Here is a 23,961-nt window from a genome sequence, read left to right as displayed (position 1 = left end):
GGGTAGTTCACCCTGTAAGTTAGTATTTTATAGAAGGACGTCTCCTTAGCAAACTGAAATAGTTGCTGTTTAATATACTTTATTTTCTTTTTAGTTCTGACTCTTTCCAGCATCCAATTAAAAATATCTAGCCGATACAGGTAACTGCCCCCTGTATTCAATGAACTGTTGCCGTGACTGCAGTTATATCATTATTGTTACTTCCTACATTTCTACTTTACTCTTTTCCATTCTTTTATTTATTCTGCCAATCAAACACTGCCCGGTTCCTCAGCTAAATAGTGGGACCCTAATACCCAATGCAATTCCAAAAAGCAGAGCTGAAAAAGTTAAGATCTCCTATACTTGCCACTGGAGTGAGTGAGTGAGTGAGTTACGGAGTGCCCTACAAAAAAGATAAAAAAAAAAAAAAAAAAAAAAAGGTTTTCTTTTTGAGGTTATATAATTATGTTCCACCAGCAAAATCTCAGCATAGTGCAAAAGGAACTTTTCAATTTAAGGCCAGATGTTATTTCTTGCTGCATAGAGTAGGACAGGGCAGAAGATAACTGAATATGTTTTGGGAAATGGGGAAAACAAATACTCAAAAATAGTAAAAACCTCAACAAGCCACTGATGCATGATTAAACTTCCAGCATACTAATGTAATAATCTCTAAACTAAATATTAACCAAGTAGCAGTCCATGTTACTGTTTGGTGAGTGCCCAGGCTCCTCACTTTGTGTTAATGGTTTTCAAAGAATGTTTCCCAATGTTTTTTTTTTTATCTCTCCTAAATTGAAACTAGTGGGGCAAATCCACTGATGAACCCTAAAAAATAATCAAGACCTGTCCTAGTGTTTTTTTGTTGACAGGATATTGCTAAATAAAAATCTCTATTACATATGCACAAGGTATATTATCTGTTCTAAAAAAACAATGTACACAAAATTCAGGTATCACTTTAATTGTGGAGAACTATTACAAGTCTGACAGATCTGTTACAGTTCAAGGTCTGATCAGCAGTTAGGATAAAGCAAGCAGTTCTCTGATGAATGAGGCAGGAAAACCTTAGGGTACCAGAAGGTTTTCATTCAGTGACAAAAAAAAAAAAAGAGTCTGAGAAGGATGGGGGGGGGGCGCAATAATTTGATGTTCCCTTAAAATATTAACATTCTATACTACAAAACTGTAGGGTCTTTATTGTGTGCAAGTCTGGTTAGCTAACCGTATATATATTCTTTTCTGATTTTTTATGATTTGGAGGTGTGCCTAGTGTGTTTTCATGTTGTAATCTAATATACAAATATTTATGTCATGTGTCTTAAAAAAAATCTATTTTACAAAATAAAAGAAAAGGAATTATTGCCATAAAAGTACACAGGCACAGTGACACCTATCATCTAGCGGGTGAATCCTTTGCAGACTAAAAAAAACACGATAGGATGCAGGGCGTAGGAGCAATGTAAATCCAGGTTCAGCCTATTCAAAGAGCATTATGGTTTTGCTTGCAATCTTTCTGCAAACATGCACCTTGCCAAGAAGGCATTTTTTTTTTCATTTTATTATTACATTTCTTGTTACAAAGGTTCAAATTTTAGGCAACAGATATACAAATAGCCACCTCCACTTCCATAGTATAACCCATGTCTGAGATAATACGATTTAAGGACTGGCAAAATGTGAAGCTAGTTTTTCTAAGGTCATGAAAGTAAAGTAGAAGAGCCCAGAACAGAAAAATGGGAAACGGAGTGATTAAGCTGATGCACTCATTCTATATACTGGAACACATATAGGCTTTACCATTTCTTTAAGGTGTAAACTAAACCGAGAAATTATGTAAGCGTTGTGAAAATGCATGCTAATTTACAGACACATTTTGAACCCAGTCATGCATATTAGAAATATATTTTCCAACACCACAGTTCGGCTGGCCCAGTAGTTCTGGTGTAAGAAACATTACAAAGACTCTGCAAGCCAGAAGCCATTTATGTAGCTGAATGAAAAGAACAGAAGAACAGTTGTACAAAAAGCCAAGTCTTCATATGCTTGAATTGCGGAAGAAAAAAAACGGTATTAAAAAAAAACAAAACAAAACATGGTCAGTTTTTAACAGCTGTAATCCTAAGCATTACACTGGCAAATGGATGCTGGAATGTTTTTCCATACATCATGCTTTCTAAACTAAACTGATCTATAAAATGTCTAAGCCCATAACCACTGTATTGTATGGAATTATGTATTCCTGGAATTAAGGCTACAAAATAACAATGGAATTAAGCCAAATCTTCTCCTTAAAATGTAAAGTGGAACACTGTGAAGCTGGAAATTTAGATATTTCATTCTCTTTTGCCTTACATATAACCTGTCAAGTTCAGTGCATTATATGGTTCAACATTATGGTCCCCTCTTAAAGTTATTTATGTAGTGTCCATTGATTCTAGGCTAGCGGAGGAAGTATCTTTCTGAATACTTTCAAAGATGGCTGCAAGTTCAGGATTTGAACTGATCTGTGATTGGAATTCACTCATAAGGGGGCTTTTCTCTGCTTCCGGAATGGTTAGAAGTGCTGCCACCGCTCTCATAGCAGAACGCTTCAGTTCATCCTGCTTCTCAAACTCTTGTTTCACAGAGTTTGCCTTTACCTGGAAAGGAAAGTAATCATGTTATAGTTAAAAGGCACTGCAACTTGATAGTTAAAGCTATACCTGATATATACAGACTATCTAAGGGCTCTGGCACACAGATTAGTCACCCGCGTCAAATCTCCCTGTTTGTGGGCGACTAATCTCCCCGAAATCCCGTCCCACCAGCGAAAATGTAAATCGCCGGTGGGATGGCATACGCGGCGCCACGAGAAGTTGCCTTGAGAGGAAACTTCCACGAATGCCATCCCACCGGCAATTTAATTTTCGCCGATGGGATGGCATTTCGGGGAGATTAGTTGCCCGCGACAAGTCTCCCTGTTCGCGGGCAACTAATCTCCCCGTGTGCCAGAGCCCTAAATGGTTGAAAGTTGATACATTAGCTAATACATTTCTTAGTGGTGCCAGAGAAATGCCAGCGCTATTGTATGAACTGCAACAGTTGCTCTGGATTGGACTAATGTAGAAGAAGTGCCAGAAAAACGGTTTCTGTATGTGTGCACCATGTAAATAACAATTATAAATTACCCAAGTATTATGCATAGTTCACAGAATATAGAGCAGCGCCGGCCTGATTAGACTCAGCTGGATAATCAAGAAGCCGGAAAGCCTGGCTATCTTCTTTATTGTACAAGGTAATTAAGGCTAATGGCACATTGGGCAGTTACAGAACAGTGTATGTTTTTCTGGCAGAGAAATGCCTGAAGCCACCCTAAATTACTGGGAGGCAGTATAGGCAGTTTTGCCTGCTTATCCACTTGCTAAACCTCAGGACAGTACCAGCAGTGCTATGAGCCCATGAAAGCACAGATCAGTTCAGGCAGCTGAATCATTGAAGAATCCTTGAAGGCTTAAGAGGAAACTTCTGCGACTTGGGTAAATTGCGGCACCGCGTATGCCATCCTACTGGCGATTTACATTCTAGCTGGTGGGATGGCATTTCGGGGAGATTACGCCTGCGACAAGGGAGATTCATTGCACGCCAACTAATCTCCCTGTGTCACAGCCCTTAGCAAAGGTGTCAGGGAGCTGTTATCATTGTTCTGTAAATCGGCGGCTGGGGGGAAGCAAGGGGGGGTGATATCACTTCAACTTGCAGCACAGCAGTAAACAGTGACTGAAGTTTATCAGAGTAAGTTACATGGCTGGGGGCACCTGGGATAGTAAAGCAATGGCTAGCCCAATGTCAAATTTCAAAATTAAATATCCAAAAAATCTGTTTCTCCTTTTAAAAAACAGATTTCAGTTTAAAATTCTGATAGAGTAGCATTATTAACTGATGTAAAAAAAACGTGTTACCACAATGGTATTCCTTTAAGTTAAACCAAATTGACATCACAGAAATATAATTCTCCATCAACTAGAAACTCAAACAAAGTAACCCTTTGTATAGCTTTTAAGTATGTAGCGGTTATGAATTAAATTTTTTTTTTTGCAGAAAAAATTCTCTATTTCTGCCAAAACATATTTAGGTCCCTTCTCAGGGGATGAAGCCATACACAGGCTATGATGAGAGGTTATATAACTCACCAACAGCAATAATAGGAATAGCTCACTATTTAAACATAATCTGGCTTTAATAAAAACTACTATGGATTGAAAAACACAATAAAATACATGCATTTTAACAAGATAATACCTTTGTTGTGCATGTGGCACGTAAGGGTTCTACCAGTCTGTCCAACCTCTGTAGAACTGCGCTAGGACACAAAGTAGAGAGCCTCACCAACATCAAAAATGTTAGCATCTGTATGTAATTAAAAAAAAATAATAAATACATGTTTATTCCATCCCCGTACATGATTCTTCACTGGTCTGTAAACCACATGGCTTGTGCTACATTGTTTCAATAGTTAGAACCAGCAGTGTAAAGAATAGCAACAAACAAACACTGGCTACAACAGCAATTACATTTACAAACAAAATAACTGTAAAATTGTTGAAATTTGTAATTACCATAGATTTTTTTTTAAAAAATCAGAACATTAAGCTACCCAGGGCTGTCCAGGCATTAAACATGTTTCATTCTTATTCTGACACTAAGCAAGAATTGTAAAATAAAGCTGATGAATAAAAAAAAAAGCATGTACAACTCACTACACATGGAAAAATGGAGCAATATCAGGTCACCTTAATGTCATAGTGATCTTTCAAGCCATCTTCAACATGATTTAAAAATTCGAAGATATCCAGCCTGTCCAGACAACTGTCAAGAAGAGTATACATGCACTCAAAGGCTGCTTTTCGGATATCAAGGCCATCATCAACAGTGTGTTTAAAAGGACCCATTTCAACCTGAAATTAAACAATTCATATCAACGTCACTTTCAGTAAAACACAGAAGAAGAAGAATAGTTAGTAAACGTTACTAACCTCTCTTATAAGTTCTTTTCGGACTTTAGTCTCATTATACAAATGGGGAAGCACAGAATCAAGCAGATCCCTGATTAATGATGGTTTGTTGTGAGCTGCAGAATTGAATGTCACAAGCGCTACCCGTCGAACATTTAAATCAGGGTCTTCTAAGGTCTTGAGAAAATCACCTGTTTAAAAAGTTTATGACAAAAAGACTATAATAAACAGTAGTTAACATACTGTAGCATTTTTACTGGGAAAGTCATACAATGAAGGTAAATCCCTCCCAGAATACCATATAAACCAGCACTGAGGGCTATGAAAATGAGTATCTGCTCGTGTGTGAGGTCTGGGTAGCCCCACCTGTATTGCAAAGGTGAGGTCTCAGAGAAGGTTATCTGCACAGTGAGAAAAGGTGAGCAACTAGAGCTGTTCTGGGGAACTTAGAAAACACTGCAAAAAGCAGTAAAAACAGAGGATAGTGCAAACAACAAACAGAGTTGTGTAAAAACACAGAATCGTTAAACAATCATTAAAAGCATGCTAATTAATTTAACCACTCATGGTCACAAATAACTTGAAATTGGAAGCTCTTCTTTAAAGGAGAAGGAAAGGCTAAGTCACTTGGGGGTGCGAAAATGTTAGGCACCCCCAAGTTACTTAAATCGCCTACCTTTTACCCCGGGCTGGTGCCCCTGTTAGAAGAGAACAGCACCAGCCCGGGGTACCTGCAGCGCTTCCTCCTTCCAGCTTCGCTCGCACGCGCATGCGCAGTAGAGTAAAAAAGCCGAACTTAAACTATAAAGTCGGCTTTTCACTCTACTGTGCATGCGATTGTCCGGGGACCCCCAAGTGACTTAGCCTTTCCTCGTCCTTTAAAGAGGCTGTTCACCTTTGAGTTAACTTTTAGTATGATGTAGAAAGAAAAAATGAAGACCAATTGCAAATTGTCCCAGAATATTAATTATTTGCAGTTTCTTAGGTACTTCTCATTCAGCAGCTATCTGGTTGCTAGGGTCCAAATTACCTTAGTGACCATGGAGCAGTTTGAATGAGAGGATGGTACTTGAATAGGAGAGAACCTGAATAGGAGGGGCAATAAACAAACCCCTTCAGAAAGTTATCTGACATTATATGTTAATCTACTATATTAGTATGAAATCTGAATTTGTGGTAAGATAGTGTAGGTTATATTTTCCCTAAGTTCTGCTAAGAGGCGCACACACACTTATGTTCCTCCTCCTTAGAGTGACAATGCAAATTCTGCCTAACACTAACTAAAGGCACGTCGATGATGGCTTACAGCATTCAATACAACTGACATTTGGTCAGATTTTCAAATCTGGCAAATAAAGCTTAAACTAACATTATAAACCCCTCTTCAACATGAGCTCAATGTTGTTCTTTTTGAGTATTGTTTTTTAAGAAATATCTATGGTTTCTATTATTGCTGGCACTAACTCTAGTACTTCCTGTCACTTTCTGATCCTAAAGAGCTGATAAATCTATTTACCAGTCCAGTGAAGTTCCTGATAATGAGCTAATGTTTAAAGGCCGCTGTTTGAGAAGGTATGGGATTGCAAGGAAAGTAAGGTAAGTGCAGTGGAAATAGCCCAACTTCCAAATTGAGGCTTTTTAATAGAAAAAAATAGGAAAATACAGCTTGCTATACTATCTCTTTAAGTTGATCACAATCAAATAAAATCCATGGACACCTGCTGTGAAGGTATAGTTTTCTAAATAATGATGATAAACACAAACCCAGCAAAATAAGAACGTTAAAAAAAAAAAATATGAAAACAATGAAAATTCCTCACAAATCTTCTTACCAATACAGTTCTTGAGCAGTGGATCAATAGGCTGTGGATGATCAGAAATCGTAAACTTGACAGCAGTTACTACAGAACTTCGAGCATAAGATGAACCTTGAAAAATAAAATGGGCAAAGTGAATGGAAATTCATTTAGAAGCAGTATTCTTAAAGCAAAAGAAGGGTTACAGGATATTACTGAACCTAAAACAAGGTGTTCCTTATATTATGCTTTCCCACTCTTGCAAACCAGTCCTTTACCTAAAGGCAATAGTGAAATTCATTGTAAAAACCCTAACACCAATAGTAGTTATTGAACCAAGGAAAGTTTAGGACAATAGGGAGAAAAAATGAAAGGCTTCAGTCACTCAAACTAAGTATTTTATTCTGCTGATGAAAATTGTGTATTTACTTCAGAAGCAATGCCAATAACTATCCCACTATCATCAATATGCTGCTCCACATTGTTCTGGGCAGCAGATAAGATTAAGGCTCATGGGCATGCCAATCCTACTGGTCGTGCCCATCATTGTTATTAATGAAAATTTTTAGTCCCTAGTTGATTCCACAGTATGATTACTTTGCTATTCTTCGGGCAGACAGGCAGAACAGCAGAAAGTTGAGGAGCTTAGGCTCTTTTCACTTCATCTGCCAATGTACAATTCACTAACTGATATGGTAAAAATTTTCAGCATATTCGATTCCTGAACCATTCGATATCCCTAGCACAATGACAAAATTAGTGGGGATAGGCAGGCTGGCGTGCAATCTATCTCTGCATGTATGGCCAGTTTAACTGCTGCAGATCGGTATACTGCCAAACAGAGTCTCCTGTAGGCTGCCAGTCCATATAGGGGCTACCAAATAGCCAATAACAGTCCATATTTGGAACCCCCAGGAACATGTTTTATGCTTGTGTTGCTCCCCAAGTCTAAAGGGATGTATCAAAAATAAAACATTTCTATAAACTTAATGCCATGGAAATACTAAACTTTCTAAAAATAATTGGTTTAAGAATTCTGTACCGTTTTTGAAAATCAAATTAATCTTTACTACCCCCTTCAGGTAATCGGTCTCAAATACATCACTCGTGTGCTCCTTTTATCTAGACTAGTACATTTAAAATTGTATGGGACTGACAGAAACTAAACAACGCTGCATGTAGAGAGATAGTTATGCAAATCACATGTCCTCTCCGATTAAGTCAGGAGCATTCTAACTTTACATAAATTTATTTTCTGAATATAGATTCCCTTTAAAAATTCATCACAAGACATTATGTTGTACCTGCAGCTAAATATCCTTTTAGTCGTGGCAGTAGGGTCTCCGGGTCTATCAGCGTAAGCTTCCCCAAGCATTCAGCAACAACATTCCGGGTTCCTTCTTCTGCGCATTCAGAGTGTTTCAAAAGTAAAGACCAAATGTTCTCAACATAAGGTTTCAGGCCTACTACTGAGGCTGAGCTTATTATTTCCTTGAGAGAATGAAGCAGAAGATATTGTCTTTTGGGCTGGCTTGTTATCTCTTGTAGGACAAATGGCAAATACTCAGGTAGGTTGCCTACACTGATGCTACCAAGTGCATAGGAAGCTGCTGATTTCACTTCTTCACTAGGAGAGGAAAAGGCTTCCAAAATCACAGACTTAAGTTCAAGCTGTCCACTTAGATCAATGTGATGGCCAACTTCACCAAGAGAAAGCAAAGCTAGGAGACGAATAGAATCCGTTGACCTTGAGTTTTTTACATCCTGAATGAACTGTCCAACAACAGCTGGTCCCTCTTTTGGACATGCTCGAGTAAGTGCAGCTACACATTTGGCAATGGAGTAATAGGACTGCTTGTGTGTAAGTGCTGAGCTCTGTGCATAAACGGGGCCTGTTAACATACGAAGCAGGTCCATGTAACCTAAAGATACTGTTCCAGTTACCACCAGAGCTTGGAAGAACTCTAGCATTGCACTAAGTGCTCCTCCTTGTAATAAAGGTGACCTCACTAGCCCATTAAGTTCATTCAGAATAGATCCACTAATCTTTGACAGAGAGGATGGGTACACTTTAGCTAAAGTTGTAAGAAAGCTAATAGCCATCTGGGAGACATGCATATCACTTTCACTAATAAGTGGTGGAAGCTCATCTAGCACTGCATCAATCATTGCGGCAGTCAGGCTGTCACTATAGTTCTTTATTAAGATATCTAATGCAGACAGTGTTCCCAGTTTTAAAGCTCTCTGGTTCTTCCTCAGAAAAGAAGCCAGAATAGGTACCCCTTCTCCCAGTATTGGCCTTAGATCTATTTTCAGTGGAGATCCAGCAATAAGAGTTAGAGCTTTCACAGTGGTCAACCGTGTGATCTCATTTTTTAGCCTTTCCAGGAAAATCTGAAGGGTACTAGGCAGATCACTCCCTAAATTATCACCAAGACTACAAATTATTTGGCCCATGCAAGAAATTGCACGCTCTTTTACTTCTTGATCAATGTCGGCTGCTTTTAGTCTCTTAATTGTACATGTAAATAGATCCTTTATGTATGGGGCAGCATCAAAGGAAGATGGCTGGTCCAATGGTCGAATGACTTTTACAAGCTGCTGTGTTACTAACAGGGCTTCCGATGTAATTTTATAAAAAGGATCACCAACGCAGATGACCACTGGTGAAACCAATGCCTGCACATGTGGGTGGAAGACTTGTGGAGAATGGTTGCAAAGGATGACATAAAGACAGGACAGAGCATCTATCTTCAGGTTAGAAGAGCTAGACTTGTCATTTAATGAAAAAATGATACCTAGAAAAAAAAGGGAGAAGATAAGTCATATAGGGAATATACTTAGCTTGGTATAGAATTTATTGGTATCCTGTGTTCTATAAGGCCCACTTACCTGGCACTAAAACAGGAATGTGTTGTGTCAGAGCTCCAGGCAAAACATTTACCAGTTCTGTAAGCATATTAAAACAACACTGGCGAGTCTTTACACTCTTTTCCTTCATTTGTTTATGTAGTGCCTTCACAATATTTGGAACCTAAGAAATAAGGGTGCAGCAAAAATAAGAACTCGTACACAAAGCAAAACAAGCAATTAGCATAAAGCTTCAATCACAGTCCTGCACTGTTTTCCAAAAACATAACATGGGCCACAGAGCGCCCCCATGCAGCTGTACTTTGTCTCTTATCGACACACACACACACATTTGCAGCTGGCTAAACAAACTTAAATCATTGTTGTTGGTCAGGTACAAATTTGTACAGTGTAAGTAAATAAGCCCTACTAAATGGTGACCAACTGCTGTGTTTAACCACCTAACATGCAGGGGCTGTACATTATATTAATTTCTATAAAATTACAAGAACACTGCATTTTTACCACTATCTTCCTACAGAGAACCATGTAAGAAGTGCAGCTGCTGTACTGTGGGATCCCGATTAACTGTTTGAGGGTGGGTAGCTGCTAGTCTGTCTTGTCGCCCGCAATAAATCTTCTGTGTCGCAGTAAACCAGCGAGAATGTAAATCGCCGGTGGGATGGCATACGAGGCACCACGATTTCCCCGAAATTGCAGAAGTTTCCTCTCAAGGCAACTTGCCATCCCACCAGCGATATACATTTGGGAGGTGGAGAGAGTTGAGAGGAACAGGGAGGGGGAGAAATGCCCTGTAGGATTTTTCTGAGAGCAGGAAGTCTGACACAGAAGATGTATATAGAATAAAAGAAAATATGTGGTGTCTCTTCGCTGAGGACTCAGAACAGCAGGTCTGTAAGTGCTTATGGCTGTATTTACATAGAGCTTTCTGATAAAGCTTACTTAGTTTTTACCTTTCCTTCTACTTTAAGGAGAATACATACATAAATTTGCAGAAATGAAAAAAGAAATTGTCAGAGAAGAGGCCCTGTGTGTGTCAGCTCAATTTAACAGAGGGAAACATCAGTCTTATTGAAATGTGACAGGAGATGTTTTCCCATTAAATGACTATTCTCTCTAGAACAAACTGTCAGGAAACACATGTTAAAATAGTTTAGTCAAAGGAAATGATAAAAATGAGCTGTTTTACAATTAGCAAATAGGATGGGCAAGCACCCTTTTTTTTTTTCAACATGATCACAATGAATAGGCCTTGTGCTGATCATAACATGATCTCAATGAATAGGGCTTTTGCAGATTATACTATTGTTTTAATTAAGAAACACATTTGTGTCATTGCCCTTAAAAGGTTGTTAGGACACAGCACACTAACCTGGCTCTGTAACATTGTCAAAGGAGTTTCCCCCTGTTCCATTGCATCAGGATCACAAAGCCAACTTTGCACAGGGCGCGTCTGTTTCAGAAGCGATAGGTATGCATGAAAAACATCTGCTTTTACATTCTCTTCACGCTCTTTGAACCTAGAAATTAGCGCAGGAGATACTGTCTTGTAGAACTCTGCAAGCATTTCATGGCGCGTGCTGACAACAGCATCCAAGCATTTGGCAGCAGCACGTCTCACTTTCCAGCTCATATCATCATCGTCGCTATACTCATCATCACTGCCTAAAAAAATTAAAATGCAAACCTGTATTAACTTTAGTAATATGTGAAACAGGACAGTGGATCATAACTAACTGGCATTTATCAATGCCCTTTTCTACAGATGATAAAGAGATAAATCCTTGGTGTGCAGAGTTTTTTGGGGGTTTTTTTTAAAGTATGTTTTTATATGTTTATAAAACAGTAACAATTTCATTATATGATTGCAACAGGTTAAAAGGTAGCACATAAAGACTTCATCTTTAATGATGTTAGTGAAAAATGAAAAAGGCAACAATGAGACTCTTTATACTATGCATTACAGGCACAGTGTTGGCCTGTGTGGAGCTACAGCTACACTGAGCAGATTTCGGCACAAAAATGCTAAATTTTGCATTTCACGCCCATATGTACTCAGTGTAACTCTACCCAGGCCAACACCTTGTCTGGCAACAGTCTACACAAAAGAGCAAATGACAGTGGATTCACTTTATTCTGCCAAGGCAAAACGCAGACAGGATTTGCTTAGCGATCCCATGCTCTAAAGCAGTGATCCCCAACCAGTGGCTCAGGGGCAACATGTTGCTCACCAACCCCTTGGATGTTGCTCCCAGTGGCCTCAAAGCAGGTGTTTATTTTTGAATTTCTGGCTTGGAGTTAAATTTTGGTTGCATAAAAAAAAGGTAAAGAAAAAGGTTGGGGACCCTAGCTCTAAACAATAGAATTGTATTATTTACAAACTGTAGCCAGACCCTGAATAAAGTCAGAAAGCTACCCAACTACTGAATGGCAATACACGTTTTCCATAAAAGAGGAGTGTACAATAATATGACATGGACTGATATTAAGCGTTCAGTACTGCTCATAGGTAGAAACAGCTTTACTCACTCTACAAAACTTATCTTACATGCAACTAGCTGAATCACATTTATCTAAGACTAATGGCACATGGAACAACTTTTTCATACAGTGCCTCCAGTACAGCCAACAAAATATCTAAACGTAATATCTGGTGGCAGTGTGAACTGCTGGCGGCAAAACATTTGTATCAAGTAAGCACCAGAAATCATCTAACCTGGCAATTTCCAGTGCCTACTCAAGTTACATGCTACCAATTCACACCAACACCAATGAAAATAGATCTTCAGACACTGATCATACTGGGGGAGATTAGAGAGGCAGCTAAACATCCCACATGCCATCACCCATGCTTTTCTGTGCATATATAAAGCCCTATTTTGAAAATCAGCATGCATTTTTTTGTTCACTCATTGCTGCATTTTAAAAACAATACCGCAATAACTCTGCTGAGGTTTGATCAATTTCAAGTTTGGCCTATGGAGGGGTAGTAGATGTTACCTGCAGTTATTTGTAGATTGCAACCTGCCCACAGGAAACATGTGCAGGTGAGAATGCCCTATGTGCCATTATCCTAAATTCGTACTAATAAATCTTGTTTGATTCAAGAGTTATAAATTCCTCCTTTAACCAGCTGTCTGGCATTAATTACTGGTAATTATGCTCAAAGAATGTACTTTCGTGTAGAGAGAAAAAAAGTGCAGAAGCATGACTTCAGTTCTTTGCTTACAAAGTCTAGGGAAAACTATTTCCTACTATTAGGAAATAATGCTGTGCAACAAAGCCTCCACACATGTGACACACTGTCACAAACAAATTCAGTGTACAGTGTAATAAAATGCTTTTCTTAGGACAGAGAGAATGCAGGTATTATGTACTTTATAATTAAAGATCTGAAGAAACAAAAGGTCAAGGTCAATAAGTTTAAAGATAATTCTGATAGATCCACCACTGACTGGAGATTCAAAAAACTGCATTGTGCACAGATTTCAAACACTGTGCTGAATAATGCTTAGATTTTATGCTTAGTTTATGTCTTTCAGAAACAGACAGAATACCTTGATCATCATCATCTGCACCGTCAGCGTCCATAGCATTTTCATCTTCATCTTCATCATCATAATTGTAATTGGGATCATACGTTAAGTACTTTAGACAGATGTTTATAATAGTAGATACATGTGGATAAACTTCTTTAGGGCACCTGCCACACAAAGATTACTCAACTTTAGTATATAAAAAATACAATTAATCTTGTTATTGTAGTGGTTAGGTTTACCTGCATGTCACAACCTTAACACTTTTATATAATGGAACTAAGATGTAAAAACGTATTCACGTGAAACCAACACTGCTTATAGAATAAACACAAACATTTGTGCACATAAACTAGAATGCATTGGTGCCTGACCTACAGTTAAACTGTTAAAAAATGAAAAACACTATAAAATTGGTTTAGCTTCATATTTAAACACTTAGGGGGTTATATAATATAAAGTGCAAAGTTTGCTACACTTCTTACCACCTGTAGCAAACCAATCAGCAGGTAGTATTTCCTGGTCATCTGTTTAAACACAATTTTATTGGTCTCTATGGGATACTGCTCCTGGGCAATCTTTGTGCCTTTAATTACATACGGGGGTAAGTGTAAACATACCTTCTGACAAACGATTCAAATGCTTGAATGCAGTACTCTCTCAGCTCATCATCATCTATATTACAAAATTTCACTACAAGTGGAATGATCTTCTCCAAATATTCCCCTAGAATAGATGTTTAAACATGTAGCTTATAATATTTATATTGAAGTAATATTAATCCAAAAAAGTAAAATAATTCATCTTACCTATTCTGTGGCCAGCTTGCCTACTAATAGCAGCAATGCACTGTATATATGTCCTAGTGGTAGACATGGAATCATTTTTAGATAGCTCTGTCAAAAGATGTTCAATGAGATCAATAAACACTATGTTGCCACAACTCATTACAAGATGGCCAAGGGCAATGATGGTTCTTTTTCGTACAGCAAGTCTTGGACTTGTTAACTGTGGAAGTAAACAGCTCAGAATTGAAGGATGGAAATTCACCAGCAATCCACCCTGTCTGTAAAGAGAAACAATTTAAAAAATTACAGTATTAGACAACATTTTATCATTTTACCCAAAAGAGCTTTAGGTACTACATGTTATTATGATTGATATTAAGCAGCTTCTATGTTTCCTCTTTTGAGAACTATAATGTACAAGTTTAGTAGGTTTGTGTTATATACATATACATATACAGTACTTGTCTACCAAATATTTACCTGCTAAGCATATCAGCCATAATGTCCAAAGCTTCTAACTGGACAGACACATCTTCCTGCTTTGCAATAGCGCTTGTAAGTCGGCCTGTAATTTTTTTGCAAACATTTGCAGCTAGAGCAGATCCTTTATTAAAAAGAAAAAGAAATTTAAAAAAAAAAAAAAAAGCTTAGAGCCCTTTTCGCAAAATAAAGTTGACCTTACTGCTGGGGCAATTTCAAACATTAACAGGGAAAAATGAATTCAATTACAGTTATGGGGCCTGTTATCCAGTATTCTCAGGGGGTTTTCTGGATAAGGGGTCTTTCCATAATTTAGGTGCCCATAGCTTAAGTTTACTAAAAAATAATTTAAACAGCAAACCGAATACGACTGTTTTGCCTCCAATAGGGATTAGTTACAATGTACTGTTTTATTACTACAGAGAAAGAAGGAAATCATTTTTAAAAATTTGGAATTATTTTATTTCAATGGGAGTCTATGGAAGATGGCCTTCCAGTAATTTGGAACTTTCTCAATGGGTTTACAGAGAACAGATCCCATACCTGTAATGGGATTTTCTGCGGCGGGTAAAGTCTCCAGGAGAGGCTTGTTTCTGTCGCATTTTGTCTCAAAATTTGTTTATCATTTTGATAACAAAATGTTTTGTGTGCTACAGGAACCAAAGTGAGTTACGGTTACCAGAGGAATGAGGCATCTCTCACATCTCTCTCTTGGTGGCAAAGTAGTAAGGTAGTACTGATAAACTTACAGTGTATGCTAGTATATTATAAAACAAAGATCCAATTGTCACAGACCTTAGTGCAGTGGTTTCTAAACAGGGGAGCTGGCTCCCCTAGGAGGGCTTGAAGGAGTCCAGCTCAACTGCCAGGTAGGATAAGATTTGGGGAGAATGTCTATTTGCAGCTTGAAGGTCAGTTAAAGTAATGATTGCCATGATTGGTTCTTACCACTAGAAGCTGGTGGAAGTTCTCCAATTACTGTCTTAAGCCCAATGCTTGATATATCACGTAGCTGTTCCTTGTCCGAAAGCATGTTGGTACAAAGGGTGTCTACAATTGTCTCCACTTGATATTCTTTAACTTTGCTTACCAGTGGACCAAGGCTAAAAACAAATAAATGAAAAGTTAAAATATCAGGGTTTTTTGGTTTTTTTTGGTTTTTTTTTTAAGGACTAACGCTTTAACATAAAAAGGCCAGAAACATAACATATATACATTAGCCCACCTAGAAAACAATTACATTTTTTTTCCCAATCTTCAAAATTACTCTCAAGCGTCCCCAGAATAGCATACCTGCTAGACTAAGAAGTAACTGAAAGAGCTGCACCTGAGCTGCTTGTGATGAAGAAATGACATGAGAGTATGCTGGGAAGAAGGTATGCTATTCTGGGGGTTCTTTTCAAGGAATTTCTAAATAAAAGACTTACCGTATATACTCGAGTATAAGCTGATCCGAATATAAGCCAAGGTACCTAATTTTACCGAAGAAAACTGGAAAAACTTATTGACTCGAGTATAAGCCTAGGGTTGGAAATGCAGCAGCTACTGCTAAGTTTTTTTTTTTCTTTTTTTTTTTTTTTAACTGTCAGGCAAGTTTGGGAAGGCTAAGGAAGCTGCCATACTAAGTATCAAGTACTTGCCATCCTGCCGTGTGTGCTCCCATCGCAATGCAGCATGTCTCCCAGCACAACTGCCGGGGGCCTACTATGCACGACAGCCCAGCAAACAAAAGGGAAACCTTTTCCATACACCCTGCACAACAGCCTAGAACACCCGACACATTCTGTAGCAGCACTGGGTAGCAGGCATGCAAAGAAGCATACATTTAGGGCAGAGCCTTGGCAACCACCAATCTGTAGATTACAGCAAATGCCAGAGGGGCTGCTGTATGATGAACAGACAATCACTATTTATTTTGGTAAGTGGGGTTATTTTTGGATTTCCTGTCTGGACCTTGCAGCAAGAGAGGGGACCCCATTGCACACCATAGGTATGCAATTATGAACGTTCAGGGGGGTTATTCTTGCCAAATAAAAGAAACCAACTGACATATATAAACATACCGGTATACACATCAGTCCAGGCGGCGATCTGCATCAAGGCCTGACAGCAACCATGGCTCTCTCCAACCCCCCAGGCCACCTCAATAAACAGCGCTGCAGTCTCTTCCGGGGCACTGAGTGAGCGCTCCGGTAGCTGCAGCTCGCCCCGTGCGTGCGCTCGAGGAAATTTCAGGTATCCGAATAACGTTGGCTGGGATTGGAAACTTATTTCAAAGTACATTACCGTATGGAATAAATGCTGCCTTGGCCCCCCCCCCCCGGTGCGTGCGCGGATACAGTTACCGTATATACTCGAGTATATCCCCCCTCCTGCTGTACTTCAGGCAGAGACTGTTAGGTCTCTATCAGTGTTTCAAATGAAGGGTGGGCTTGTCCTAAGAGGATCTATAGGGAGTTCCAATAAAGGGGCCATTTTTGCAGACAGTATTCAATTTTAGACCAGCACCGTGTATTATTAATAACTGCCTACAAAATTAGGGTTTTATTCCATTTATCCAATATGTCTCCTTTAAAAATAACTGGTGTGCTATGAAAAAGAAATGTTTTGCCTTATTTCACAGCTTTCCTATACATCTTAAGAAACACAAAATATTTGAACAGTATTTATGGCAATAAGTAAAACAATATATGTTATCGGCAATAATATATATTATATTCTACAAGAAATAAACAATTTATATAAGTAACTCACCATTTCACAGCTAGATTTTGAACTTCCCCATTCTTATCTTCTAACAGCTTCAATATCATTTTCACTACTTTCCTTTCACTGTCATCATCTAGCTTTATGGAGTCCTTTTGAAGCTCTGTCATCAAGTCATTAGTTGCCATGAATCTACAAGAAGAGTCTTAAAATGTATTACTCAAGTAAAAAACTGTTATGTGAAGTACATAAACAAAAAATGTATGCAGTATACCATGTATATAAAGAAGGGTATGTAATACAAGCTTTGCTACTCTTATGCCATTTGATATCCATGACATCAGGCCTCTAGCAGGTAGGTGGCAGACAGGTTAATTAAGGGATCTTAATTTCTTTGGTTGTACATATGCGCATAGGAATGGAGGCTCTTATCCAGAAGCCTCTAAATTACAAGAATTCTCTAAAGAGTCAGGTTTAATAAACTTTTTTTTTTTTTTTTAATTTCCTTATTGTCCGTAATACCGAAATAGCATCTTGTAATTTATGGTAACAAGGCTATATAAATCCATATTGGTGGCAAAACAATTCTATTGGGTTTATATAATGTTGTACTGTTATAAGTAGACTTAATATGGTCATACATTAAAAGATCCACTCGTTTGCAGAGGTTGCCAAACAAGCAGAGCTTTCCCTGACATGCTTACCTTGTGGTGGGCAATGGGCCAAACAATCAGATCACAATGACAGGTATAAAGTCCTTCAGGGTGAGGACAGCATCAACAGGACAATGCGGTAATCGTTCTGATGAGATTTTTAAACCTGTCTAATGGACAGACCCATCAGAGTACACCATATATAGGCATATAAGTTGCCGACTCGGACTGAAGGAGCCAAATTTGCAGCTGAAATATGTCCATGTATGGGCACCATTAAAGTGATACTGACACGAAAAAACAACTTTTTAAAATATGAATGTACATTAAAAGTTGCCTATAGGTCATGTTGATCATTTTTTGCTGATAGGTTTGCTTTTGTAAGTAATTGTTACTTGAAATCCCAAAACCTGACTGTTTTGCCAGCCTGACTGTCCCTTCTCAGCCTGTCAGTTACAGCTTCTAATGGTAACGGCCCCCTGCTGGACAAATATGTCCGCCCCCTCATAGAGGAACATGGGGGATCAGATAGGGAATGTAAAAGCTTGGACAAATACTTTTATGGCAAAATTATAAATAGCATGCAAAGGCAATGTTATGACAATGTTATAAAAAAAAAGGTTTAATTTCTGGTGTCAGTATCACTTTAAGGTGCGGTGATTCAAATGATGGAAAAACCTGTCCATTAGGCAAGTTTAAAAATCCTTCCAGGGCGAGCAGCGCATCAGCTTGCATCATCAGCTGCATCCTGTCAATGTGCTCCAATTGTTTGGCCCAAGCACCAACATGGTCAAGCAGATATCACCTACCTCAAGCAGGCTCGCCAAACAAGCAGATCTTTTAGTGTATAACAAACTTTAGGAAAACAGATAAGAACGGCCCATGATGTACTGCTGTTATCATAGAACAGCTCACTGTGAGCTGTTTTACATCCAGAGTTTGTTATAAAAAATATTTTTCTAAAAGACAAGCGCCTAGAACTATTTTATGTTTTCAATGCAACATGACTTCATTACAAGCAATTGGCATCAAACAAAATTCTAAAACTGTATATTTAAAAAAAAAAAAAAAATTATATATATATATATATATATATAGGATGTATGTACCTTTCCCTAATTCTACTTACAACTGTAAGATATTAAGGAATCTGCCTTAATTAATTATCATGGTTTCAGTAAAGTTTCTCTGTACTGGAGGATTACAGATAAACCATCTTAAAAAAAAATTAAATAAAGGTTTTGGCAGCTCAAAAACATAGCATCAAGGCATTAAATATCACCTACCTTTACTTACATTGTAGTTGCAAGAAAAGGACCTTAAACAATAACTGAAGGTGTTTTTTAAGCCATGTTCTTAATATCCCAGGGTGACACAACTATGTGACCTGTGCTGATAAACTTCAGTCACACTTTACTACTGAGCTGCAAGTTGGAATGATATCACCCCCCTCCCAGCAGCCAATCAGCAGAACAATAGGAAGGTAGCAAGATAGCAACTCCCAGTAGATATCAGAATAGCACTCATTAGTAAGAAATCCAAGTCCAGATTGGGACTCCTCCAGTTACATGGGAGTAGGAGAAACAATAGGTTATCTGAAAGCAGTTCTAATGTGTAGCGCTGGCTCCTCGTGAAAGCTCAGACTCAGGCACAATGCACTGAGATGGCACCTACACACCAATATTACAACTAAAAATACATTTGTTGGTTCAAGAATAAAAATGTAAATGGTAGAGTGAATTATTTGCTATGTAAACAGTGTAATAAAAAGTATGCCACAAAAATCATGACAGAATCCCTTTAAAATATAATGAACTGCTGCCTGCAGTAGTAAGAGCTGTGTGTTTAATTACCATACAGTAGAACCTCGACTTTTAAGTGCCCAAACGTAACATTTCCCCAGAATTGACACCATTTTTGTGGTCTTATACAGGCAAGTGGCATCTTTTTTTTCCAGATTTTATGTTGTCCTGAAATTTATGGCTTTTTGATGCTGTACCCTCAGAGGCATAAAATCAGGGTTCTACTTTAGTTTATATAAATAAGAAACAGGAGAAAGGGCACAGGTTACACAATAAATAACAGATAAGCTCTGTAGAATACAATAAGGTTTTACAGAGCTCATCTGTTTTGTAACCTGTGCCATTAAGCCCTATTTTAATTTGAACCCCCATGGTTATACATCAGCTTTGTTTATATAAATATAGTAGTGTTTCTAAAGCAAACACATCATATTTACCAGTGTAGAGCAATAGTAAATCATGTTCTAATTACTTTGATAGATTATCATTTTTGAAGTTTCTGTTCCTTTAAGGTGCTTTGGCACCATATTTTTGGGCTGCTGTGTGACATTACTCTTGCACTTTGCAGAAGATTTCATATTAGATACATGTTAGAAGCTTTTTCTGAAGAGGCTTTGTAAGCCAGAGAATATATTTGAACCTATTAAAATCTAATATGAAATCTTCTGAAAAGTGCAAGGGTAATGTCACACAGCAGGCCAAAAATATGGTGCCAAAGCATGTTAAAGGAACAGAAACGTCAAAAACATGTTGTGCAGACCCACTAAATGAAGTAAAACTAACACAGTGACATTACTGACAGTGTAAAGGTAAATTACCCATGCAACCAGGAAAAAGGATTAACTTAAATTAATGTAAATAACCATTCTGGCCATTCTTTGTGTGGATTTCCTGCAGCTTACCTAATTTCCTACCAAATACAGGTGAAACTGACCTGACTGAGGGGAATGGTTAAGGGAGCTGTAAGCTCAGCTATGGTAGGGATGGATACAAATGATGAAATTCTTTTGTAAAAAACTTTGCCCACTAGGTTGGCACTACAGGCAGGATAATAGGGAATAACAGGACTTGATAAAAGGTCTTATGTGACCTGAAACTTTGCTGCTGTTGTTGTTTGCCCCAAAAAACTTTGCAATAAAGGCATTTTAATCTACAAAGACAAGAGGTGCTGTTCCTGTTCTTCTGTACCAGGATAATAGGGAATAACAGGACAACAAGAATCCACAATGACAGTACCGCCAAACAAATTACACTGGTCCTTTTTTTATGAGTACAGCTCAACCTAATCAGTCAACACTGTAGTCACTGGGGTATGATCTGCACATGTCCAATTGTTGATCTGAGTACTCAGGTGTTGCTGACATCAGTAACCAGATGTTGTGTCTTGTAGAGACACAAGAACTTTGCATTGCAGGCATTTTAAGCAAGAACATTTGTTGCTTTCTATGATTATTATTAATAAGAATTATTTAGAAAGCACCAACATATTCAGTAGAGCAGTACAATAAATGGGTGTATACACAAAACACAGATTTACATAAAAAAACAACTGATACAAGAGGTAAAGAGGGCCCTGCCTAAAAGAGCTTGCTTTCTAATCATTTAACACTATTGTAAAGGAATATTTAAAAAAAAAACAAAAAAACAACCCTATGTAGAATTATTGATAATACTGCACAATCAATGCAACTTACATATAGAATACCAATGTGGGATGACAATACTACAAATGTTATGAATACAAACATTTCAGGTCAAGAAAAGGTGGGAAATTCAGCAATACATTAAAAGACAGGAGACTACAGCAGACATTACACTGTTTGTGCCTACAGATGAACTGAATGCATTCCTGCTATTACTACTTGTGTCCTTGAGCAACTTGCTGCTATTTAATAATCTTTATTTTATATAGCACTGATATAGTCCACAGTATGGTAGCAAACTTAGATTGTTACCTTTACATGTCACCCATGTACTTGTATAATATTTCCCCCCTAAAACTGAACAAATTTCCCAGAACACCTTGCCAGTTAGTTGGGGTGCACTACTTTATATTGCTATGTGTAAGCCGCGTGATTCCAGACTTAAACACTATGTTGTCCACATTGGTTAACAGTATGTACAACTAAATATTTTTAGGGCCTCTTAGGGCTCTGGCACACGGGGAGATTAGTCGCCCACGACAAATCTCCCTTGTCACAGGCGACTTATCTCCCCGAACTACCATCCCACTGGCGAACATGTAAGTCGCCGGGTGGGATGGCACACGCTGCGCAGGTGATTTCGGCAGATCGCCGAAGTTGCCTCGTGAGGCCAGAGCCCTTAATTTCCATATTCTGTAAGGGTGAAGACACAGAGCTAGCTATTAGCAGCTACTTGTCACTGCTACTAAACGCCAGAAAATACCCTGCCATAGACAATACTGAGAATCGCCTCTGTGAAAACACACATAAAGACAATTATCAGTAAATGATCAGCTTTGTCTATTTTAGTAGCCACGACAAGCAGTTGCTACTAGTAGCTCTGTGCGGCTTCACCCTAAGGGTCTCCCTTGTCACGGGCGACTAATCTCCCTGATATGCCATCCCACCGGCTAGAATGTGGGATGGCATATGCGGCGCCGAAATCGCAAGCCTGGCCACCCAATGGACCATGTATGATAACAGGTACCCATCTGCATCTCTGGTCTTGACCTTAATTATAACCCTGAACATCAGTAGGGTGTTCTGTGGGCAGTTCAAGCTGCAAATCTGCTCCTTACACAGTTCAGAGAGTTACTATGTGCTTAATGCATATAATGCATTGAATGCATGCCAAATATCACCCTGCAGTACTGGAGCCCGATACTATGCGATTCAGGCCAGCCAAGTGCATCACTGTGTATGGGCGCAAACACAAAACTGATACTACGGTATTAGAAAAAATAAGCAGCCTCCAATAACAACATGAAAGCACACTGAAAGTCCATTCTGAACTAAGAAAGCCAGTTGGATGACTGGTGAAAATCTTCAAGAAAAACACAGCAAGTCCAGTTGACTTATTATTACAGATACATGTTATTGTCCCTTAGTAACTGAGGAAAGCAACACTTCATTTTGAACAACAAGACACCCAGAAAGCCCAGGCAGCGGAGTCTACAGAAAGCAGCAGCAGCAGCAGCCAAATCCTGGAATGGTGGAAGTTGCATGTGCTGCAGCCTTTATACCTGAGCCTGACATGTGCACTAACACAGGAGGGAAGGAAAGGCCGAGCTGTTTGATGCAACGCTGCGCAGCTGTGGCCCTGGCACCACTATAGAGCAATACCTGCAGCGAAGGCCTAAGCGTGCAGACTGCCCGGCACATACACCCTGACAGCTAGGCCGCACCCTGAGGCAGCCTGCACATTTCTCAGCGCCACTCAGCCATGGCCTTCCCCAAGCTACGGCACTAAGGGGCCCTGCTGCTCACCTGAAGTCCTTGTCACTGGATGTCATCTTCTCCAGCAAATTGGAGATGTGGTACGAGGCGCTCGCCATGATGGCTGCGGCACTTTCCGTAGCCTCGGGTGGAAAAAAAGAGCCTTTGCTTTGGGGCCACGACTTCCAGCAGTCCGGCTCGCACCCGTCTCCTTTCAGGCGCTCGGGAGGCCTACGGTGCGCGCACTCGTTACGGAGCCGATTTGGAGGCCGCGCTAACCAGCCTGTCTCACATACAGCCCCGTCTGTGGGGCGGAGCACAGCACTACAGGCAGGATGGCAGCCAGCCTCCCGAGAGCCCAACAAGTCAAAGTTTACGGCGTATACTCGAAAGCAGGCGGCGTGGGGCCGTTCCTGTTGTTCCGATTGGATAAGCGATATGTCATTTACTCGTTCCACAGTGTCATGGAAGTCCTGAGATGACTGAATCGCCGCTGATGCCGGTGATTGGCGTGAGCAACAGCCAATCAACTTTACAATAGATACGTTCTGTGCCGTCAGTGGTCTGTTTCAAAGGCCTGACACGTTGAGAGACTTTTATGTTGAGTTTGTGGCTATTGCTTCTCAGACTGTCAGATTAGCTCCTTGAGCTTGTTTCCAATATTGTAAATTGCATTTTATTTTGTTAAAGGAGGACTGGTTAAATTAATTTGCCCCATTTACTTGAACACGCTATCATTAATTATAATCATTTATTTATCTAGTGCTGAGGCACTTTGTGGAGATTATTATTATTAACATTTATTTATAAAGCGCCAACATATTCCGCAGCGCTGTACAATAAGTGGGTTTCATACATTGGACATACAGAGTTACATATAAAGCAATCAATAACCGATACAAGAGGTGAAGAGGGCCCTACCCAAAAGAGCTTACAATCTACAAGGAGAAAGGGT

General features: G+C 39.1%; 1 protein-coding gene across 1 annotated transcript; it reads right to left on the bottom strand.

Annotated features, from left to right (window-relative positions):
* Positions 1-930: 930 nt before the first annotated feature.
* Positions 931-23,438, bottom strand: cand1 (cullin-associated and neddylation-dissociated 1). Its single transcript, NM_001195773.1, is given in 15 exon segments — positions 931-2,624; positions 4,264-4,371; positions 4,755-4,919; positions 4,998-5,167; positions 6,809-6,904; positions 8,077-9,570; positions 9,665-9,806; positions 11,016-11,308; positions 13,201-13,346; positions 13,800-13,905; positions 13,989-14,245; positions 14,448-14,571; positions 15,396-15,550; positions 17,202-17,345; positions 23,058-23,438. Coding segments are annotated over 15 exon segments (3,693 nt in total). The 5' UTR covers positions 23,126-23,438; the 3' UTR covers positions 931-2,399.
* Positions 23,439-23,961: the final 523 nt, after the last annotated feature.

Source organism: Xenopus tropicalis, chromosome 3 (assembly GCF_000004195.4).
Source record: "Xenopus tropicalis strain Nigerian chromosome 3, UCB_Xtro_10.0, whole genome shotgun sequence".
Classification (NCBI taxonomy): Eukaryota; Metazoa; Chordata; class Amphibia; order Anura; family Pipidae; genus Xenopus; species Xenopus tropicalis.
This window is presented reverse-complemented; position numbering and strand designations above follow the sequence as displayed.